General features: G+C 44.5%; 1 protein-coding gene across 1 annotated transcript in view; it reads left to right on the top strand.

Moving 5' to 3' along the window:
- The first annotated feature begins 5,065 nt into the window (after nt 1-5,065).
- LOC126641802 (histidine triad nucleotide-binding protein 1-like) overlaps nt 5,066-23,418 on the top strand; it is a 32,121-nt gene continuing 13,768 nt past the window's right edge. The window contains exon 1 of the mRNA XM_050318885.1: nt 5,066-5,114. Within this exon, the coding sequence (XP_050174842.1) occupies nt 5,066-5,114 (49 nt within the window). The remainder of the gene's footprint in view (nt 5,115-23,418) is intronic.

Genomic DNA, 23,418 nt, shown 5'->3' with positions numbered 1-23,418 from the left:
TTTGTGTTCTCATTACGGGCAACAGTTTTCTGGCGACCACGAAGGGACCTCCGAGGGTCGCTGGGGCGGATCACGAGCTGATCTACTCCACGCCGGCGGCCAGGTGAATTCCTGGGGAGAACATCTACCCGTGACCGACCCCGCGCCCGTCGGACAACCATACGCGGTAAGCCCGGAGGTGCTTTATTCTAATATCGGTGGTAAAAGCCTACCTGTTAGACGGGACTGTGTATACCCACTGGGCTGGGCGAAAAAGAGGAATTTGGGGAAGCCTAGGCGCTAGCCGATAAGTCGCAAGCGGAAGCTGCACTGAGCTAGCACTTGTCGAAAGGGGGAAATCGGCAAGATTGGTTGTGGAAAAGGCTGCTAGCCGTAAGCGCAGCGAAGCTGCGCCGAGCTAGCATTTGCCATAAACAGGGAAATTCGGCAGGAATTGGTTGTGGTACCATATCGTTAGAAGCGGCGAAAGTGGCGCCGGGTGGAATTCGGCAGGAGTTAATTGTGGTAGCTAGTTCATTAGACGCGGCGAAAAGCGGCGCTGAGCCAGCATTTTGCCGTAAGCAGCGGGGTTCGGCGAAAATCGGTTGTGGTCGCGTATAGCGCTGGTCGTAGGCGCAGCAGAAACCGCGCGGAGCCGGCATTCGCTGTAAAACAGCAGAGCTCAGCAAGTTAGCCGTGAAAATGCCGCAAAGGCTGTGGCAAGTTGGCGTTTTCCGGCCGGCGGGTTGTAAAATCCGGTCTCGTAACTGCTTGTGGTATTTGTAGTTCACGTACGTGTCTCGTGTTGCTGTGGGTATGATGCCGTTTAAAGCCTCTAAAGCGTTATCGTGTTCTGAAATTCCTGACGATTCTCCGCTCGGTTGTATAATAAAGCACTGGAAAGAAGAAAATTTTGGGCAAGGACTGAGTAAGAAACAGTTAATCAATTACTGTAATATTGTGTGGCCCCAGTATGATACTGTGGGGGTGCGATGGCCGAGAAACGGCACGATAACATCAAAAATAATGACTCCTTTAATGCAATATCTGAGAGACAATAATAGGTTGGAGGAAATACCATATCTGGACTTGTTTTACTATTTAAAACGTAAGCCTGGGTGGCTGGAGGAATCTGGGATGCTGGCATTAAAAGGTATCACAAAATGAATGTGTGAAATGTAAAGAGCGAAAAATGCGGTCTCTAGAACCCGAGGAGGACGTAACCTTGCTGGTATCCCCAAGTCTTACCCCCTACTGCGCCGCTCGCATGTGTACAGACCCCCCACCCCCACCCCCGGTGCTGGCAGCTCCTCCCACCCCCACCCCCTGTGCTTGCAGCCCACCCGCACTCCGATGCGTACAGACCCCCACCCCACCTCCCGGTGCTGGCAGCTCCTCCACCCCCACCTCCGATGCGTACAGACCCCCACCCCCACCCCGGTGCTGGCAGCTCCTCCACACCCCTGTGCCCCCAGCTTGCACTCCACCCGTACCTCCGATGCGTACAGACCCCCACCCCGGTGCTGGCAGCTCCTCCACCCCCACCCCCTGTGCTTGCAGCTTCTCCACCCGTACCTCCGATGCGTGCAGCCTCTCTACCTGTACCCCCGACACGCGTACTTTCCCCACCCATGCCTCCATTAGAATCATCTACGGACGAAGAAGAAAAAGAGCGCCTTGATAAAACACCGTTAGCGAGAAGAACTCGGAGGGGGGGAAGGGAGCTGGGGAAACACCGGGAACAAAGGAGGGCTGTGTCACCCTCCCCTCCGAGGTTAATGGCTCCTTTGCGCGAAGCGGTTGGGGCAGGGAGGAACGCGGGTAATGGTAAAAGTTCCTTTTTTTCACCTAATGATTTGTTAATTGGAAACAATCAGCGGGAGCATACAGGGAAAACCCTGAGCGCGTGGCACGTGTTGTTAAAATGGTTATAAAAAACTCAGAATCCAGATTGGAATGATTTACAGGTTTTGTTGGATACAATTCTGGATTCTACCGAAAAGGAAATGGTATTACGAGTGATGGTTGAAAAAGCCAGGGAACGGGTACGTGCTCAGCCAGGACAGGGGACAGTGAATGATTGGGTGCCACGGGAGGACCCAGAATGGAATCCGAACGCGGCAGACGATTATCATAGGTTGAGATCTTATCAAGTCAAACAGAGGAAAAGGCATTCTTGTGTCCACTGGATATTAAATTTAGAGGAAAGCAATTAGATCATCAATTTCTTTACATGCCTAATAGCCCGGAATGTTTATTAGGGAGGGGTTTGTTGTCTTCCCTAAAAGCCACAATTGTGTTTGAAAAGGGTAGGGTCAAATTAGAGATTCCAGAACAAAATGTGGCACAGATATTTGCTGTAGAAACAGAAGCAATTCCTCATGAAATAGAACAAGCAGTGGTCCTTTGGGTATGGGAGACTGGGCCCCCGGATTGTCCAAAGCCGCAACCCCAGTAGTAATAGAACTCAAGGAAGGAGCACAGCCAGTACAGGTAAAACAGTACCCAATCAGTTTAGAAGCAAGAAGGGGGGGTAGCACCTTTAATCAAACAGTTTCTAGTTCTTGGAATATTACAAGAATGTGAATCAGAATTTAATACACCTATCTTTCCAGTAAAAAAAAAAAACAAAAAAAAACAAACAAAAAAAAACAAAAAAAAACAAACAAAAAAAAAACCTAACGGAAAATACAGATTGGTACAAGATCTACGGGCGGTCAATTTGTTAACTAAAGACATTTACCCTCTCATAGCAAATCCCTATACCCTGTTAACATCTGTTTCTGAGAAATTCCAGTGGTTTTCAGTAATAGATCTGAAAGATGCCTTCTTCTGCATCCGATTGGCACCGGAAAGCTGGCACCTTTTTGCATCTGAGTGGCAAGATCCCGACTCTGGAAGGAAAAGACAACTCACCTGGACGCGGCTACCCCAAGGATTCAAATCCTCGCCTACAATATTTGGTAATCAATTGGCAAAGGAACTCGAATATTGGAAGACAACTCAGGTAAAGGACTCTCCTTTCTCTTACATAATACTGCAGTATGTTGATGACATTCTTCTGGGCACTGAACAACAAGAATTATGTTGCAATACCAGGCCCTGCTCAGAGAACAGGATAACATTGAATTAAAAGTCACTAACCATCTCAATCCAGCTGAGTTTCTCAGGTCCACACAGGAAGAGGGAGTCCTGGAACATGACTGCATGGAGACTATCGAGCAGGTCTATGCAAGTCGGAAGGACTTGAAAGATGAACCGCTGGAAAATCCAGATTGGGAACTGTTCACAGACGGATCAAGTTTTGTGGAAAACAGAACCAGGTATGCTGGGTACGCGGTGGTTACTTCACAGGGGATTGTAGAAGCAAAACCACTGTCCCCAGGAACATCCGCACAGAAAGCTGAAATTTGGGCACTGGTGAGAGCCCTGAATCTGAGTCAAGGGAAAAGGGTGAACATATGGACTGACTCTAAATATGCCTTTGGAGTAGTCCATGTACATGGGGCACTGTGGAAGGAAAGAGGGCTACTTACTTCCCAAGGCTCAGCCATAAAGCACCGAGACGAAATACTACAACTCCTGGAAGTCATACATCAACCAGCAGCCGTAGCGATAATGCATGTGAAAGGACATCGGCCTGATTCAGGACCCGAGTCTCAAGGGAACAGACTGGCAGATCAGGCAGCTCGGCGGGTAGCTACAGGAACTTGGACTCAAATGGCTTTGTTACCAACTCGTGATAATCCAGCAACAGTGCACATGGAAGAAAAACCCCATTATACACCAGAGGATGAGAAACTGGCCCAAATGATGGAAGCAAAGAAAAATGTGAAAGGATGGTATATTGCCCCTACTGGACAGGTAATACTGCCAATCAGAATAATGAAGACAGTACTTGAAGTTGAACATGGTAAGTGCCATTGGGGTGCAGAGGCTTTGGTAAAATTTCTAAAACATAAGATTTTCTCAAATCAGATGTTAACACTAGCAAAAAGGGTGAATGCAACCTGCCCGGCCTGCATTAAGAATAACCCTATAGTTAGGAAACAGGTACAAATGGGGAAACTTCAAATTGGGCAACTTCCAGGGGATTATTGGCAAGTAGATTTCTCAGAATTACCAAAAGCTCAAACATACAAGTACTTACTAGTGTACGTGTGTACTTTCTCAGGATGGCCAGAAGCTTTCCCATGTAGAACTAATCAGGCAAAAGAAGTAGTGAAAACCCTCCTAAAAGAAATCATTCCGAGGTTTGGAGTACCGTTAGGATTGTCCTCAGATAGAGGGCCACATTTCATTGCAGGAGTTGTACAGGACTTAGCCACAACATTAGGGATAATATGGAATCTCCACACTCCATGGAGACCACAATCTAGTGGACAGGTAGAGAAAATGAATCAGACTTTGAAAAATCAATTAAAGAAAATTTGTCAAGAAGCAAAAATCCAGTGGCCCCAAGCATTGCCGCTTGCTCTGTTAAGAATTAGAATTAAACCCAGAGAAAGAATCGGAGTGAGCCCATATGAGATCCTATATGGAAAACCATACCATGCAGCAACCTACCAGGGTGATCCTCATGTACTGGGAGACCAAATTGTATTTAACTATATTTTGTCTCTAAATAAGACCCTTGCAGCACTCCGGGGAGCCTTACAGTGGAATCGGCCCCTGCCTCTGGAAAATCCAGTGCATGACATCTCTCCAGGAGACCAGGTCTACCTGAAGAATTGGTCAGCAGAACCACTGAGAGAATCATGGGACGGGCCTCGCCAGGTGTTGATGACAACCTACACAGCAGTCAAGGTCGAAGGCATCGACAACTGGATTCACTACACGAGGGTCAAGAAAGTTCCCAAGCTGTGGTCTGTAGAACCCATTGCACCGACCAAAATGGTGTTCCGGCCAGTCAAATAAAGACTGTAACACGAGCGATAATATTGTTGTTATTGATAAATACTACTGATGCATTTATTAAAGTCAGTGTTTCTAATTCCTCTTTCTTAGTACCCGAAGGTACAGCTGTCAATCTGACCTGTTCCTTCTCTGACGACCAGGGAGCTGGATTAGAAGAAGTGAGTGCTAGATGGCGGAAGATGGATCAGGACCACGTTATGATGAATGGTGTGACTACGGTATGGAATGTGACACAGCAAAAAGGCTATACCGTCCTGCAGGTACCCAATGTAACCTCTGATGCAAATGGTGTATATTCCTGCATAGTATGGATTCAAATGAGTTTTGATTATGGATATGTCAAAATACAGACACTCAATTTTACACACAATGAAAGCACTACAGTGCAAGTACCACCCCCTCACATGCAGTCTGCCAGATGGAATGGTCCTACCTCTATTTATGTAAAAACTGAGCGAGTGACTCGACAAACTCATGCATCACAAATCCCGCAGGTCCCACATAGAAAAATCACACAAGAAAATTTAGTAGTTGGATTAATTAGAGATTTTGGGAGAGTTCAAAATGTCTCCAAAATTACTGCATGCCTCCCGATGCCTCAATCAGCCGGAGATCCAATTCCATGGGGAGTAATACCAGTACCAGAAGTCCCTAAAATGTTTAGAAATACTACATGGAATTGTAAATTTGTGACAACTACTTCGACTGATCTAACACTTGCCTGTCTACTAACAAAAGTGAAAACTAAGAAACAATGTAAAGAAATGCCTGGTTTTTGGCAATGGTTAAACAACCCAATTGGTGATCAAATCAAAGGCAATTGTGTAGTGTCACCCTCGGCTGTTATCCTCAATACACCGTGTAAAGCGGTTAAAGTTCCTATCCTGCGAGAAAAACGTGAACAAGTGTGTCAAAATATTACTAGTTCCACTACAATGACAGAATGGCAAACAATTTGGGGGCCGAGCCTCTTAGAAGTTTATAGTTACATTGGACAGGTACAATGGTGCATCCACTGGGTAGGTACCACAAATCAGGATTACTCCTTTTTACATCCGAATCACAAACAGTGGCGAGAAATAGTCTCACCCACAGGACTGTGGAATTGCACTCGAATTTACACATGTGACACTCCCAATAATGACATCAGCTTAGTCCCTGTAAGTATACTTTTACAATTAGGCTGTGAGTGTCGTGGATATAATCACTCTATGACAGGTCACAACAATTTACGTAGTCTCGACTGCCTAACTACCACGGTGGCAAGTCCAGGAAATTTAGTCTGGGTAATGGGACATGGACAATGGACCACTCACATGCCCGTAGATGGACCGGCGACACAAATTACCTTGGGTGTTCCTACGCTTTGCCCATACTGGAAATCAGGAAAATTGACCACACTTGACATGCAACCTAGGCAAAAGAGAGATACAGAACAAGACTCTGAAAATTGGCATGACCCGTCAGACGGAGTAAAATTTGGGTGGGCGATGGAGTCTTTGTTCGCACCGATAGCATCATATCGCAATAGAGAAATGCTGTTTAAACTAATGCGACAAACTGAAAGATTAGCTGCAGTTACCAAGAAAGGTTTTCGTGATATGAATGTTCAATTACAAGCAACCACACGCATGACCATACAAAATCGAATGGCATTAGATTTATAATAATGGCCAGTCTTCGCGAGCGAAGATCCAGGGAAGGTCTTTACACCTTCCAGCCTGCGCATTGGATTTTTTAGGTGAGACACAGTGTGCGCGGAACTGAGCCCACCCTTTAATCCTAAGGTTCATCTGCCGGGGCCAAGCAAGCTTGGACAGTGGCAGCGAGGTCCTTAGGACGTAGGTGGGTTGCCTTTAAGGGCTAACGAGCCCCACCTGCCCGGGAGTGGCCCTGACCGGGAATCGAACCCGGGTCTCCGCGGTGATAGCGCGGCGCCTTTACCACTAGACCACCAGGGGCATTAGATTTAATTTTATTGAAACAACATGGGGTTTGCGGTTACCTGCATGCACGGGATGAGCACTGCTGTGTCCACATCCCAAATGTCACACATGAGATTGAAAATGATATTTCTCAATTAGAACAAATTGAAGGAAACATGCATAAATTACAACAAGAAGCAGAACATAATTAGATCGGCGAATTATTCAGCTCCCTCGGTCTTCATATGTCAGGATGGCTGTCTTCCATCATTCAATATGTTTTAATGTGTAGCATAATAATTCTTGTTGCTTTAATAATATATAAGTGTCTCTTAAGAATAATCGCAAAAGAAGGGCAACACACTCGGCAAGTTATGATGGCGCTGACTCGTAAAGAAGTCCTTATTCCGGACGGTGATTCTCCTCCCGAAGAATCATAAGCGACAACAGAAAGATTTGAGCATCCTTGCAATTGAAGATTGAAGAATGCTCAAAAGGGGGGAGTTGTTGCAGTGTGAAGCATAGGCCTGAAAAAGACCCCTGCCAGAAACAAGTCAGGGCTTGTCAGAGCTAAGTTGGGACTGCTTAGACATTAAGGCTGTGCTGACCAAAAAGAAACTATAAGTCAAGTAGAACCGAGACAAGAAAAATTTGCAACTAGAGATAGGATGTAATCTGGTGGTAGGATTTAATTACACGATGTTTACAGTTAGGTAAATGGATTAATATTTGAATATAATCAAAGTGATATGTAAGTTTATGTTTAACTGCTATGTCTCCTGTGAAATGTAAAACCAATCATGTAACCTTGCTTGGAAAAATAGTATAAAAGATGCGTTCAAAATGTGGGTCTTTGGGTACCTGTCTTGGGACAGGAGTCCACAGGGACCCCGGGCCCTGAATAAAGCACCGCATAAACTGACACTCTGTTAGTTTATGTTCTCATTACGGGCAACAATCGCAGACGTCTTATCACCAATCTGGCTCCAATTTCCAGAGGCCATCCTATATCACTACATGGATGACATCCTACTAGCAGCAAAATCCAAAAGACAGCTTGAACAAGTATATTTGTCTGTAAAAGCTGCGCTGTTGACATATCGCCTGGAAGTAGCAGCAGGAAAAGAACAAATGACAGTTCCCTGGAAATACCTTGGATTTCAAATCAATAACACTTCCATTCAACCCCAAACTGTCTCCTTACCAACTAATGTTCGCACTTTAAATGACTTGCAATTTTTTTTAGGATTGATTAACTGGATTAGACCTATCCTAGGGTTAACAACAGATGTCCTGCAGCCACTATTCCAACTCCTGAAAGGAGAAGCAGATCTAACTTCCCCTCGGCATTTAACACCAGAAGCCTTAGCAGTACTAAAAGAAATTAATCAGAGACTGAGTTCTTGTCAAAGCAAAAGAAAATTCTGTGTGTTACCTGTTATTGTAGTAGTCTTTAAGGGTATCAGATAACCTTATGCTGTAATAGGACAACTTGATTTAAAAAGCAAAAACTTTCTGTTATGGGAATGGGTTTTCTTAAGTTTCCAGTTTACCAAATCAATCACCACATACCCTGAAATGCTTTCCAAAGTCTGTCACAAAAGCAGATTGCGGCTTTGGGAGCTCTTAGGGAGAGATCCAGATGTCATTTCTTTTCCTATGTCTGCTGTTCAACTAACCCAATTACAAACTAATAGCTCTGATTTTCAGCTAGCCGTCGCCGATTACAGAGGACAATTTTCAGTTCACCTTCCATCTGTTCCTTTTTTACAGCTACTAACTCTAACACAACCAGTACTGTCATGGTTTTGCTGGTTCTTAGAAACTAAGCAGGAATTTTTCCCTTCCCCCTGCCCACTGTGTGCAGGGCTGTTAAGTGGGCAGTTAAGGAGCACAAAAGAAGCTGCCTTCTAGTTAATTGCCTCAGAATCTCCTGGGAAACTGGGGAGGGGGAGGAGCTTTTTTCTTTTTTTTTTTTTTCTCTTGTCTCCTGGGAAACGAGGGGGGAGGAATTCTACCTGGCTGCTAAAGCTGGAACAAGGTCAGAGTGGAAGCTCGGTGGGGTTTTGTTCTTAACCTGGTTGCCAGATGTGGATTCTGCTTGGATTTTTTCATCAGAGAGGAACTGTTTCGGGAGGTTTTTTTTTTTTCTTTTCCCTTCCCCATTCCCATTTGTTTCTTTCTTAGTAGTGGTTCTTGTGCACATCAAAGGGAGAAGGAAAACTATACCGAACGATTTGGCCAGCAGAAAGAGTGAGTTTTTTCCCATTGGGGAGGACTTTTTTTGTTGTTTCTCTCCCTCCTCTCTCTCCCCTTTCCTAGTGTGTGGGGCGGGAGGGAAACCCATTTTCGGTTTCTTCAACACACCTCGGAGGGTGTTACCCCCACGTGACAATGACCAGTGATTCCACAGCGCCCCCTGCTTACCAACATAAAGAACTGCAGGCTCCACATTTCCAGTGATCCAACAGCACCCCCTGGTGACTGGCACAAGACACTACAAGCTCTGCAGCTCCAATGATCCAACGGTGCCCCCTTTGACTGTGGTTTGAATTGCACCAAAGGGCGCAAACTGAACTGTTTACTTTTTTCTTTGCTTGTTTATTGGTATGTTTTGAAGGGGATTATTTGTGGGTATAGGAATATTGTTTGGTTGTTTTACTTGTTTTTCTGCCAATACACATATATCTTTAAATAAAGAGCTGTTATTTTTCCTTTTTCCACAATTTTTCCCCCTCAATCAGAGCCTCTTAATTTTGAATTTACAATTACTTAGAGGGAGGAATTTGGGTCTTCCTCATAACTCATCCTCAGCAAAACACCTGTGTCTCATTTTAAACTGAGACAAGTACTAACACATAATTATTCACCAATTCCACTAGTGCTAGGACTGTTTTCACAGATGGTTCGGGGAAAACATCCAATACAGTAGTCACCTGGTTTGCAGCAGGAGAGTGGGTATTTGACAAGCACAAGGTAAAAGGTTCCTCTCAAATAGCAGAACTCTCAGCAGTCATAAGAGCTTTTCAACTATTTCCAGAACCCTTAAACATTGTTTCTGATTCGGCCTATGTTGTCGAAGTAGTTCAGCGAATTAAAAATTCATACATAAAAGATATCTTTCAATTACAATTGGCTCATATGTTCAAATTTTTACTTTATGAAATTAGGTATCATAAACATAAATTTCATATTATTCATATTCGTTCTCATACCTCTCTCCCAGGGCCCATTGCAGCAGGGAATCGGATTGCAGACCAAATTGCTAATACAGAACACCTAGCTCAAACTGCAGTCATACCAAACAACTTTGAAAAAGCAAAACTGTCCCACAGTTTCTTTCACCAAAATGCAAAATCCCTTAAAAAATCATTCAATCTTACCCTGGCACAAGCTAAAACAATTCTCTGCATGCCCTGACTGCCAGAGACTCACTCCGATACCATCTGAGGGAATAAACCCTCAAGGCATAAACCCCCTAGAAATCTGGCAGTCAGACATAACACACTATCCACCCTTTGGGAAATTAAAATATATCCACGTGTCTATTGACATGTGCTCTGGTGCCATTGCTGCAACAGCCCATGCAGGACAAAAGGCTCGAGATGTTAAAAAACACCTTATGGCTACCATAGCAGTTCTTGGTATCCCCAAAACCATAAAAACAGATAACGGACCAACTTACACTTCAAACTCTCTAAAGAGTTTTTTAATGAGTAGGGTATCTCCCATGTCACTGGGATCCCTCACTCCCCCCCTGGCCAAGCAGTAGTAGAGTGAGCTCATCAGACCCTCAAAAATATGTTAACCAAACAACAAAATACCACAATTGGATGTACACCACAAAAAAAAAATAATTAAAGTGTTATATGTGGTCAATTTTTTAAACAGATTAGTTTAAGACGTCTCCTATAGAAAAACATTTTAAGGCACACCGAACCCAAATCAGTACCAATGCTAAAGTTATATATAAAGATTTTATAACAGGTGAATGGATTGTTCCTGTTCCACTTATTACCTGAGGAAGGGGACATGTTTGTGTCTCTACAGGTTCTGATCCTAAGTGTATTCCATCACACCTGGTGAAGTTCTACAACAGCGATTAATCACCACCATGATCTCCCTCCTCATCATCCTCACCTTAAGCCCTCAGACCATCAGCTCGTACCCGCCGTCTCCCATGCCTCCCCTACCAGACTGGGTTACAGCTGACCATACCAACATGTGGTTTTCCCTAGCTAAGTCTTTGAATACTGATCCAGTGTTCCTCTCAGTTTCAGATCCCTCCAACCCTTTAAAAACTTGTTTACTCACAATGCCTTGGTCCCCTAAAAAATGGTCTAGATTCCAAGATCAATTTGCAAACCCCCAACAATTACCCAGAAGAATTAGAAATTTTAGGTACTCTCCCCTCAGCACACTGTTTCTATTTTTATACAAAAACAGAGGGGAAAAGTAAAGAGTAGTTTAATGTAACATCTCATGGAGCCTATTCCAGTTTTGAGTTCTGGTGCAAGGAAAAAATGCCCTTTAAAACTGAATCTCCCTCCCTATCTGTTGCCCTCCCTAAAGAGGTATTCCTTATCTGTGGATTCTGGGTATGGAAATCAATCCCTAAAGAGGCAGTTGGAGGACCTTGCACCTTTGGACAAGTAACATTTTATAACCCTGCTAAGGCATTGCCCTCCCTAGTTGATGTTCCCCCAAAAAAGATCACAAAATGTGAAATATCAATCAAAAAGAATACAGACCCTCAAACAACCCCTGACACTTTGACTCACCATCATCCCCTGTTCAAATCTCAAAATTTACAACAATTCAAAGAGGACTGTGACTCTAACCTCAATTTTTGGTCTCGTAATCGAGATATATGAGGCAGTGTAATCATTCCAGCAATTGGGACCTCACATGCCCTAAACTTACTCACAAGCATGGGATGTTGGCTAGCCAAAGAGGTAAATGCTACAAGCACAGCACTGGAAGACCTATTACTGGATTCACAACAGATTGAAAAAACTACTTTACAAAAAAAAGCTGCCATAGATTTTCTGTTGTTAGTTAATGGACACAGGTGTAGTGAGTTCGAAGGTCTGTGTTGATAAAATTTCTCAGACCACTCTCAGTCCATCCATTCCCAAATAAACGATCTCCGCTCACTTATTGAACAGATCCAAAAATCAAATGAAGTTAGTTGGGATGACGTTTGGTTGGATGTCTTTAGAAGGACTCTCATCGCCCATTAAAAAAATTGCTATTATTTCTGCTTTTAGGGTTGTTTGTGTTATTAATCCTTCTGTGTGTTGTCCCCTGCATAGTCAAATGCCTTCAAGGTCTGGTGATGCACAATGTTTCTCAAGTCTATGTTTCATTATTAAATAAAAATGGAGGAATTGTGGGAAAAAACATGGAATATACACAGTGGAAACATCAGTCATAGAGGAGAAACAGACAGAAAACTCCTGAAGCCAGAACAAAAAACTCCATATCACAAATTTATTGTTCCGGGTCACCCTATTCTATGTACAATTATCCTCTCTCCCCCCCCCCATCCCCACATGGTGGCTATGTGCTGCACCATTCTTGTCCTGTCCACAGAGCCAGGCCACATCCATATCCTAATCCCATTGGTTGTCTACCCTGCCTCTCCCCAGTTCCTGGGTTCTTACTGGGTGTTAACTTCCCGGTCCCTCTCGCTGGCTAGCCGAGTAGCTGAGCCCCTCTCTTCCTTCCCACAACCTTATAAACCGCGGGAAATTTGAATAAGCCCTCTTTGCCTCCTGATTGCCTGCGCGCTGCATGGTTCTCTGCTACGTGCCTGCACTGGGACTCTCATCACAGCACAGAGAGGATTTTCCCCGCAAACCCTGTCAACTTGATAGCAGTTTAAACCCAAGAAGTTTAAAACGGAGATCGTCCATTGTATACATTCTTCCTCTGTTTCAGTTGCTATTAATCATAGAACCATAGAATCACAGAATCATAGAATTAACTGGGTTGGAAGAGACCTCCGAGATCATCAAGTCCATCCCTTGATCCAACCCCACTGTGATTACTAGATCATGACACTCAGTGCCATATCCATCCTCATCTTAACCTCCCGGGACGGTGAATCCACTACCTCTCTGGGCAGCCCATTCCAATGCCTGATCACTCTCTCTGTAAAGAACTTCTTTCTAATATCCAACCTAAACCTCCCCTGGCAGAGCTTAAGCCCATGCCCTCTTGTCCTATTGCTGATTGCCTGGTTACAACCTCCTCTCAGGGAGTTGGAGAGAGTGATGAGGTCACCCCTGAGCCTCCTCTTCTCCAGACTAAACAACCCCAGCTACCTCAACCTCTCCTCATAGGACTTGTGCTCAAATCCCTTCACCAGGCTCGATGCTCTTCTCTGGACCTACTCCAGCACCTCAATGTCTTTCCTGAACTGAGGGGCCCAGAGCTGAACACAGTACTCAAGGTGTGGCCTCACCAGCTCTGAGTACAGGGGAAGGATCACTTCCCTCGTCCTGCTGGCCACGCTGTTCTTGATGAAGGCCAGGATGCCATTGGCCTTTTTGGCCACCTGGGCACACTGCTGGCTCATTTTTAGCTTCCTGTCAATCAGCACCCCCAGGTCCCTTTCCACCTGGCTGCTCTCCAGCCACTCTGTGCCCAGCCTGTAGCACTGCATGGGGTTGTTGTGGCCAAAGTGCAGGACCCGGCAATTGGAGTTCTTGAACTTCATCCCATTGGAATCAGCCAAACTCTCCAGTCTGTCCAGGTCCCTCTGCAGAGACCTCCTGCCTTCCAGCAGGTCGACACTCCCCCCCAGCTTGGTGTCATCTGCAAATTTACTAATGATGGACTCAATCTCCTCATCTAAATCATTGATAAAGATGTTAAACAGGACTGCGCCCAGCACTGACCCCTGGGGAACACCACTGGTGGCCAGCCACCAGCTGGATGCAGCCCTATTCACCAACACTCTCTAGGTCCAGTCATCCAGTCAACTCTTAACCCAACAGAGAGTGCACCTGTCCAAGCCATGGGCTACCAGCTTTTCCAGGAGTATATTATGGGAGACAGTGTCAAAGGCTTTGCTGAAGTCCAGATAGACTACATCCACAGCCTTCCCCTCATCCACCAGGCAGGTCACCTGATCATAAAAGGAGATCAGGTTGCTCAGACAGGACCTGCCCCTCCTAAACCTTTGCTGGCTGGCTCTGATCCCTTGTCCATCCTGAAGGTGCTATGTGATTGCACTTAGGATGATCCGCTCCATAACCTTGCCAGGCACTGAGGTCAGGTTGACAGGCCTGTAGTTTCCCAGGTCCTTCTTGCAACCCTTTTTTGTACATCGGCTTGACATTCGCTGACTTCCAATCATCTGGGACCTCCCCAGAGAGCCAGGACTGTTGGTAAATGATGCAGAGCAGCTTGGTAAGCTCTTCTGCCAGCTCCCTCATCACCCTAGGATGAATCCCATCTGGTCCAATGGACTTGTGTGGATCCAGGTGGCTCAGTAAGTCACTGACTATTTCCTCCTGGAATACAGGGGGGCTATTTGGCTTCCTGTCCCTGTCTACCAGCTCCAGAGGCCAGTTGTCCTGAGGGCCCCCTGTCCTACTGGTGCAAACTGAGGCAAAGTCGGTGTTAAGTACCTCAGCCTTCTCCTCATCCCTGTTAACTATGTTCCCCCCCAAGTCCAACAAGGAATGGAGGTTTTCCTTGCCCCTCCTTTTGTTATTAATATATTTATAGAAGCACTTTTTGTTATCCCTAACAGAAGTAGCCAAATTGACTTCAAATTGCACTTTTGTGTCTCTAATTTTCTTTCTGCATGACCTAGTTATGCTCCTAAACTCATCCTGAGTATCCAATCCTATTTTTCACAGTCAGTAAACTCTCTTTTTATCTCTGATTTCCTTCAGAATCTCCCTGTCCAACGAAGCTGGTCGTCTACCCCGCCGGCTTCCCTTTTGGCACACTGGTATAACCTGTTCCTGTGCACTCAAGATTTCCTTCTTGAAGCACATCCATCCCTCCTGTAATCCCTTGTTTTCAAGGGTTTTTTTCCATGGTATGCTCTGGACCAGTCTTCTGAACAGGCCGAAATCTGCCCTCCGGGAGTCCAGTGTGGAGGTTTTATTGGTGGCCTTCCTTGTATCCCTGAGTATTGCAAACTCTATTATTTCATGGTCACTGTGACCCAGGCGGCCTCCGACTACTACATCTCCCACCAGCCCCTCTCTGTTTGTAAACAACAGGTCTAGTGGGGCCCCACCCCTGGTAGGTTCATTTACCAGCTGGAGCAGGAAATTATCCTCTATACACTCTAGGAATCTCTTAGACTGCCTCTTCTCTGCCATGTTGAGCTCCCAACAGGTATTCAGTAGGTTGAAGTCGCCCACAAGAACAAGGGCTGGAAATTTTGAGACATCTGCCAACTGCTTGTAGAATAATTCATCCCTTTCATCATCCTGGTTGGGTGGTCTATAACAGACTCCCATTAGGATGCCAGCCTTGTTGGCCTTCCCCCTGATTCTGGTCCACAAACACTCAGCCTTATCATTGGTGACCTCAAGTTCTACAGAGTCAAGAGACTCTCTGACATATAGAACCACCCCTACCCCTCTCCTGCCCTTCTTATCCTTTCTGAAGAGCTTGTAGCCATCCATGGCAGCACTCCAGTCATGTGAGTCATCCCACCACGTTTCTGTTATGGCAACTACATCATAGCTTTCCTGCTGCAGGATGGCTTCCAGCTCCTCCTGTTTGTTGCCCATGCTGCGTGCATTAGTGTACATGCACTTCAGCTGGGCTGCTGATTTTACTCTTAACTCAGGCTTTTCATCCCTGGGCTTCTCTTTGGAGAGCCTTGATTCGATCCCTTCCCTGTTCAAACCTAGTTTAAAACCCTCCTGATGAGCCCCGCTAACTTATGGGCTACAGTCCTTTTGTCCTTCCTAGATACATAAAGCCCATCTGATTTAAGAAGATTGGGTACTATGGAGTTTGCCCCACGGTCAAAAAAACCCAAAATTTTGATGATGGCACCAATCCTTTAGCCACCTATTGATAAGGTAGGCTTTCCTACTCTTCTCCTCATTCATTCCATCAAGTATAGGAACTGAGGCAAATACTACCTGTGCGCCTGTCCCATGAACTGATCTACCCAGTGCCTTGAAATCCTTTTTGATTGCCCTGGCACTTCTATTAATGTCATCACTGCCAGCCTGGATTACCAACAGTGGACTGTAATCTGAGGTCTGAATTAGCTCAGGAAGTCTACCCATGTCCCTCACCCTGGTTCTGGGAAGGCAGCAAACCTCCCTGTGGGATGGGTCTGGTTGACATATAGGACCCTCAGTTCCCCTCAAAAGGGAGTCACCTACTACAACTACCCTTCTTTTTTTCCTTATAGCTATAGTTGTAACCCGTCTGGTAGACAAGGTGCAACCTGCAGACAGATCTTCCTCTTGCCTGACCTCTACTTGACTTTCTGAGTCTAGGGCCTCATATCTGTTCTTCAAGGGCACTTGGGAAGGTGATGGGGGTCGAGAGGGTGTTCTTTTACCTCTCTGAACAGGGACCTGTTTCCATTCCCCCCCATCCCCTCGGTTTGCTGCATCTGCCTGACAGCAGGAGGGGCAGGGCATCACTGTCTCCTGTTGGACTTCCTTGGGGGTCGAAAGGGTGTGACTCCACCAGTCTATTTCCCTTTCCCTTTCCCTTTCCCTAATGCTTCTCAGCCTCTCTACCTCTTCCTTGAGCTCTGCTACCATGCACAGCAAATCATTCACCTGCTCACATCGCACACAGGTGCCTCTCACAATGTCATCTGGTACTGCTGCCAGGGTCAAACAGTCTGCACAGCCAGAGACCTGAATGGCTGCATCCTTCTTGGAGGGTTCTGTCTGTGTTGACACACTCCTAGTGGTAACAGTAGTGACAACTTTCATTTTTTTAGAAACCATTACCGGCTTTAGTTGGAATGTGAGGGGGAAAAAAACAAAACAAAAGAAAACAAAACACCTAGGTGGTTGTGCCCTGTCTGTTTGCCTTGCCTGTGCGAACTACCGTGCCACGCCCTCACTGACATGCTACGCCCCTGTTTGCCCACTCCTGTTCGCTGAGCTCCCTAGAGACGTTTATATAGGCCTCTCTAGCACTTGCTAATGAGCCTGTCCGGCCCCTCTCTCACCTGAGTAGGTTCCTGAGGAGCAGCCAAGCCCAAGCAGGAATCAACCTGTAACTCTACATATTGCAAAAGAACGCTACCTTTCGGTGGCTGTTCCCATTGCTCTAATTCTTTGACCACTTGGTTCCCAAATAAAGTGGGGCTATTTTTATATCCCTGTGGTAAGACCGTCCAAGTTAACTGAGTCTTTCTCCCTTTATTGACAGATTCCCATTCAAAAGTAAAGATTTTTTGGCTTTCTTGAGCTAAAGGTAGACAGAAAAAGGTATCTTTCAAATCTAACACTGTGAACCAAATCAAACTGTCCCTTAATTTTGTTAGAAGTGTGTAAGGGTTAGCTACCACAGGATATATTGTTTTTGTGATTTCATTTATAGCTCTTAAATCTTGAACTAATCTATAAACCCCATTTGGTTTCTTAAGTGGAAGAATTGGAGTGTTAAAGTCTGACTCACACTCTATTAAAAGACCCAGTTTCAAGAAGTTCTCTATTATTAGTTCAATTCCTTTCCTGTCCTCTAACCTCAGTGGATAGATACTGTTTTCTAACTACTGGCTTTACTCCAATTAAATGTGAATAGAGGTTGCCTCCTTTGACCGTCCAGGTATATCAGTTGCCCAAACCAGGGGATACACCTGATTCAAAATTTGGTTAATATTTTGATTTTTTTGTTCTGGTTCTATGCCACCCATGGCTAAGCTCAGGGTTGTTATTAACTGTTCTTCATTTACCTGAAATTCAAGTTTACCTTTTTCAAATTTAATCACAGTTCCTAGGTTTTCCAATGTCTCTACCCAACAGAGGTTTTGGAGAATTAGGTAAATATAAGAATTGATGAATTCCCATTTGTTTTCCAATTTTGTGTTTGAGGGGTTTCAGAAAGAAAACTTTTTCTGATTGGTCTGTTGTTCCCACAACCTGAACAAATTTATCACTTTTAGGTACCAATTCTTGATTCAAAACCAAAAATGTGGCTCCAGTGTCGATTAGAAAGTCTAATTCCTTTTCACCTTCCCCTAGTTCCATTTTAACCAGTGAGTCTGCTAGGGAACAGTCCCCCTCATTCCCTATTTTGATGGGCTATGACAGCTCTTTCTCTTTGCTAATTTTGGGCAACCTCTTTTCCAGTGTCCTATTTGTAGGCAATAGGAACACTGGTTTGGTCCTATTCTTGCTTGCTGAGAGGGAAAGTTTCCTCTCCCTTGTGCGGAGTGGCCTCTGCCTCAACCTCTGATGCTTGGTCCTGGAAGATTTGAATTTTGGGTTATGGCAGCTACTACAACTTTTGCCAATTTCCTATCTTCCTTTTTCGCTCTATTGTTATATACTTTCCAGACTTCATTCATTAACACTTCCAAATTTTTATTAGAAGGATGATCTATCATTTGTAACCTTTTCCTAATATCAGGGTTACTTTGTCCCATTAATAATCCCAACAATTGCTGTTTGCCTATTTCTGATGACAGGTCCAGGGTAGTGTATTTTCTCATAGTAACTCTAAGCCCGTCTAAGAATGCTGTCAATGTCTCATCTCGTCCCTGTCTGACATCATACAATGCTGCCCAGTTTACAGCTTTAGGTATAGCATTTCGCAATCCCACCAGGATCAAGTCTCTATATTGTTCTAACAATTCATAATGCTCTGGATTGTTTGGATCCCAGTTAGGTTTTTGTAATCTGTCATTCCACATGGTTTCTTGCTGGTTTTATTACCAGCTCCTTTTCTGTTTCTGTCAATTCTGAGAGCATTAGGGCTATATCCGACCAATCAATATCCTGATTTTTCACAATTAGTTCAAATCTCTTAACTACTTTCTCAGGGTTTTCCCTAAAGCATTTCACTTCCTCTCTCCAGTTGTTCAAATCACTTGCTAAGAAAGGCACTTTCACTCTTGTCTGTCCCCCTCTAGGTGCTATTCACAATACATTATTTTATCCCACTTCTGGTGTCTACAGAGAAACAGTATGAGTTGTAAAATTGTATTATAATTGAGACTCCCTTCCGGTGGCCATTTTTCACCCTCATCTGACTTATACAGAGGTCACTAGTTTTGACAATATTTTAAAAATGTCCTTTTATTCAGGTTTCTCCTGGGAATTCCACCTAATTCTTTCCAGTGCTTCAAAATACAACCCAGAGGCATTTTAACATTTACTTCTTTATTCAGTGTGCTTACCATTATTATAGGAGGTTAGTATACCTTTGTATACCAGCAACATGTATTTATCTCGGAGTGCAGTCTCTTTCCGAAAGGGTATAGTATAGTCCACACTTATAAAAGTACAGGGGTTAATTTAATCCATCTGAGCATGAGTAATATACCATCCTATATAGGGGTTGTGAGCCCACACAGGTTCCCACCTGTTGAAGTTTTCAATTACTAAGAGATCGTATCCCTTTCGCTCTAAACAGTTTATAAATTTATGTAATGTTTCCCTTAATTCTTCAAGTGCCTCTCACTGCTGAATTTCTCGTTCTAATTCTAATGTCGCTATGCTCCACTCAGCATCTTCTACCCAAGTCGGTCTTTCATCAGTCTCTCTTCTAAAAGTGTTTTTCAAGTTTTTCCACCATTTTATGTGTTATATATATTCGATCACTTCGTCCTTTTCTGGTCGGCTCCCTCTCGGGCAACACGGAAACGCAGAGGGGGACTCAGCACTCGCCTGGCAGAAAAACTGCATCTCACGCACACATTTGCACACTATACACACACTCAAAAAGGAATTTTCCCTACCTTACAACTTTACGCGGTTGATTTTTGCGTTACCTCACAAAGTCACAAGATGTCTTTGTAGACCGCAAAATACACGTTCTATAATAGGTCTGAGCGAATTCTTACAAATAGGTCTATTTGTTGAACCACAATAATATCTCAGCCATCTAATCTCTTCCAGGCTTTGATTAGCTCCGCATCCAATACAATGCAAATTTAGGGTTTGATTTAATCTTATTTCTTGCTTTCCCCTGGGTCCTAAAACATATTTACCACAGTTGTTGCACAAAACCTTTGCCTAAAATGAACAGTAACAAAAACGACAAATCTTAATTTTGGGTTTCAGATTGCAGGGCCAGTTCTCAGTTACTTATTCAGAGTTACCAGATTCACTTCCCATAAACGATTCCCAATTTTAACCATAAGAACAGACAGCATTCAACACAAACCAAAACAGATACAGACACAGAGCGCTACTTCAGTTGTTTACATTCCAGGAATTCCTACACAACACAAGAAGAAAAACAAAAGGACACAACGTTTTGGTTCCCAAATCTTTTAAGAAAACCTAAAGGAAGCTTTTCGCTTTCCCAAATCTCCAAGGTAACCAAAAGAAACCTAAAGGTTCAGTTTACTCAAATCTTCAAGTCAGAAAAAAAATATTTGGGTAATTACAATCATAAAGTAAACCAAATCTGGGATAAACCAGACAGGGTTATGCCTCTTTAAGAAGGCATCCCTTTTTCTTATCCCCTGCGGAACAGCATCCTGCCTCCATCTTATGGGGTAAACTTAACCAAATTAAACCTAGGAAGTAAATATAAATACCTTTTATATTCAGCTGAAGTCCTTGTCCTTGAAACCGAGGGGCAGAAGGAGCCTTGTTGGCTGAAAGTCTAGCTGGGGGTGCCCCTCGAGGGTCCCCCAGTCCCTAGGTTCCAGCATCAGTCAAGAAAAGGGTCCCAGTGGAGTCACCAATTATGACTGAATTATGAAATATGAATTATGAACATTTCTAAACCCCCATCCATTATGAATATTATAATTAGATGTCAGAACCTGATTAATATGTATATAGAAATGCTGCAACCCCTCGTGGGAATTGTATAAAAAACCTGACTTCTCACTCAAACTTTAGAGTTACTTTGTCCAATGAGAATCGGGGCTCTCCAACAATGTATGCAATAAATTCCTTTGCTGTTTAATGACACAAATTCGTCCCTAAGCAGTTTTCTCTGCTGTTTTGGCATCAGGTTTAGGTGAAGCCGTCTTCTGAGGAGATGGACGGGGGTCGTTCCTGTTCTTCGGCCTCATCTTAGGGTCTTCTCCTCTCTTCTTCCTTGGTTGAACTCTTCAACTTGATTTGTTTCGTTGACATCATGTTAGGGCTTGCAAAACTCCCCTTGACCTACCACCCCTCTATCTCACCGTATGCCATCCTATCTTTATTTATGGCTATGATGTTGTCTTTTCTACTATCTTTTACTAGAACAGAACAAACTAACTCTGCTATATTTCTAAAGATAATCCTTAGAGTCTGGTCCCTGCTTCTGCTATATTTTAACATAAATATCGCATTCCTCAGACCAAGGTCCCAAGAGACAGATTTCAGCCCCTCTAAGTTAACTCTTTAAATCCTTTCTCTGTTTCATAGGCACATGGGTATCTACGTGGTGGACTCTCACAATCAGTTTCTCTAATTGAGTATCAATGTCTTGCCACATAGCAGCAGCCCTGATGGGTTTTCCTCTACGTTTCCAATTGACCTTCTTCCATCTGTCTAATCATTCCCACAGAGCATTGGTCACCATCCACGAGTCAGGGTAGAGATAGAGCTTTGGTCACTTCTCTCATTCAGCAATGCCCAATGCCAACTGGACAGCTTTGAGCTCTACAAATTGGTTCAATTCATCTCCTCCTTCAGTAGTTTCTACAACTTGTGTAGGGTTCCATACAGCTGCTTTCCACTTACGTTTCATCCCTAAAATGTGACAGGAACCATCAGTGAAAAGGGCATAGCATGTTTCTTCTTCTGGTAGTTCATTGTATGCTGGGGTTTCCTCAGTCCGTACCACCTGTTCTCCTTCTTCTTCATCTGCTAGACCAAAATTCTCACCTTCCAGCCAATCTGTGATGATTTCTAGGATCCCAGGACGATTTGGATTTCCAATACAGGCACGCTGCGTGATCAGGGTGATCCACTTACTCCATGTAGAGTCAGTGGCTTGATGCATAGAGTGCGCCTTACTCTTGAACATCCAACTCAACACTGGTAGTTGAGGTGCCAGGAGAAGTTGTTCTTCTGTGCCAATCACCTCTGAGGTAGCTTGTACTCCATAAGCAGCAAAGATCTCCTTCTCTGTTGCGGTGTAGTTGATTTCAGATTCTCTGTAGCTTCAGCTCCAGAATCCAAGGGGGTGGCCTCGGGTCCTGCCAGGCATCTATCTGAGTATGCTATCTGGGAATGAGAGAAGAAGATTGACTTGTTGTATTGTACGCTGTCCCAGGCTGAGAGATAGCCTGCCTTCAAGTTGTGCAAGAAGGTAAGCCGGAATCCAACCTCGAGCTGACTGAGGCAAGTAAGTCCCGAGAAGAAGGAGACTGGATGCTTGTCTGTACTCAGGGTAGAAGGAAGAATGCTCCCCCATCTCCTGAAGTGCCCCTACATAACTGACAGGATGCTCTGGGGTTGGAGACTGAAGAGCACGTGAGTAACGAACAGGACTCAGGACAAGTCAACCATGCAAAGCTGACCTAAGCACCTGCCCACATTAGAACCAGTGCCACCAGAAAAGTATGTAAAGGTATTAGTAATTGGAGATTCCCTCCCGAGAGGCACCGAAGCACCCATTTGCCATCAAGATGATTTCTCTAGAGAAGCCTGCTGCCTACCAGGAGCTCGCATTCGTGGTGTCAATGAGAGGTTGCTGGGCCTGGTAAACCCTGCAGATTATCATCTGCTCCTACTCTTCCGTATAGGGTTTGACGAGGTTACTTAGAACGCTCCCAGGAGACTATATCTCCGTTGGAGCAACGTGAAAAGGATGGGGAGCACAGGTGGTGGTCTCCTCTATCAGAGTCCAGTCAGACGAAGGGGTCTGGGAAGGAGAAGACAAACTGAACGGGTGAATGCTTGGCTGAGCAGCTAGTGCCATACTCAAGGTTTTGGTTTTTACGATTATGGATCTGCCTTTAAGAAGCTGGGTCTGTTGGGAGCTGAGGCGATTCACCCAACCAAGTGGAGCAAGAGGGTCTTTGCCAACAAGTTGGCCAACTTAAAAAGAGGGTTTTAAATGAGACTGAGCAGGGAAAGGGGATGGAGTTTAAGCAACAGAGAAGAGTCAGGGGTTGTTGATGCATTGGGAACCAAGAGGGGAATACCTGAGAAGGGTCACAAAGGAATCAGGGTTTGATCCTCCAAAAAAGTGACGCGGTCAACAGCCCAACTGAAGTGCCTCTATATCAATGCACACAGTACGCGTAAGAGAAAGGAGGAGCTGGAAGTCACTGTACAGTCGAAAAGTTAAGGATGTAATCACTATAGCAGAAATGTGGTGGGACCACCCAAATGACTGGAACTCTGAAATTGATGGCTATAAACTGGACAGAAGGAAGGAGAGGCAGGGGTTGCCCTCTATACAAACCAAAAATTAGAGGGCTTGTCTGCACAGAGATGTCTTTAAAAGACAGCAATGAACA

The sequence above is a fragment of the Myiozetetes cayanensis genome, unplaced genomic scaffold (genome assembly GCF_022539395.1).
Source record: "Myiozetetes cayanensis isolate MyiCay16 unplaced genomic scaffold, myiCay2020 scf211, whole genome shotgun sequence".
NCBI lineage: Eukaryota > Metazoa > Chordata > Aves > Passeriformes > Tyrannidae > Myiozetetes > Myiozetetes cayanensis.
Note: the sequence above shows the minus strand (reverse complement) of the source record. Positions and strands in the feature narration are given on the sequence as shown.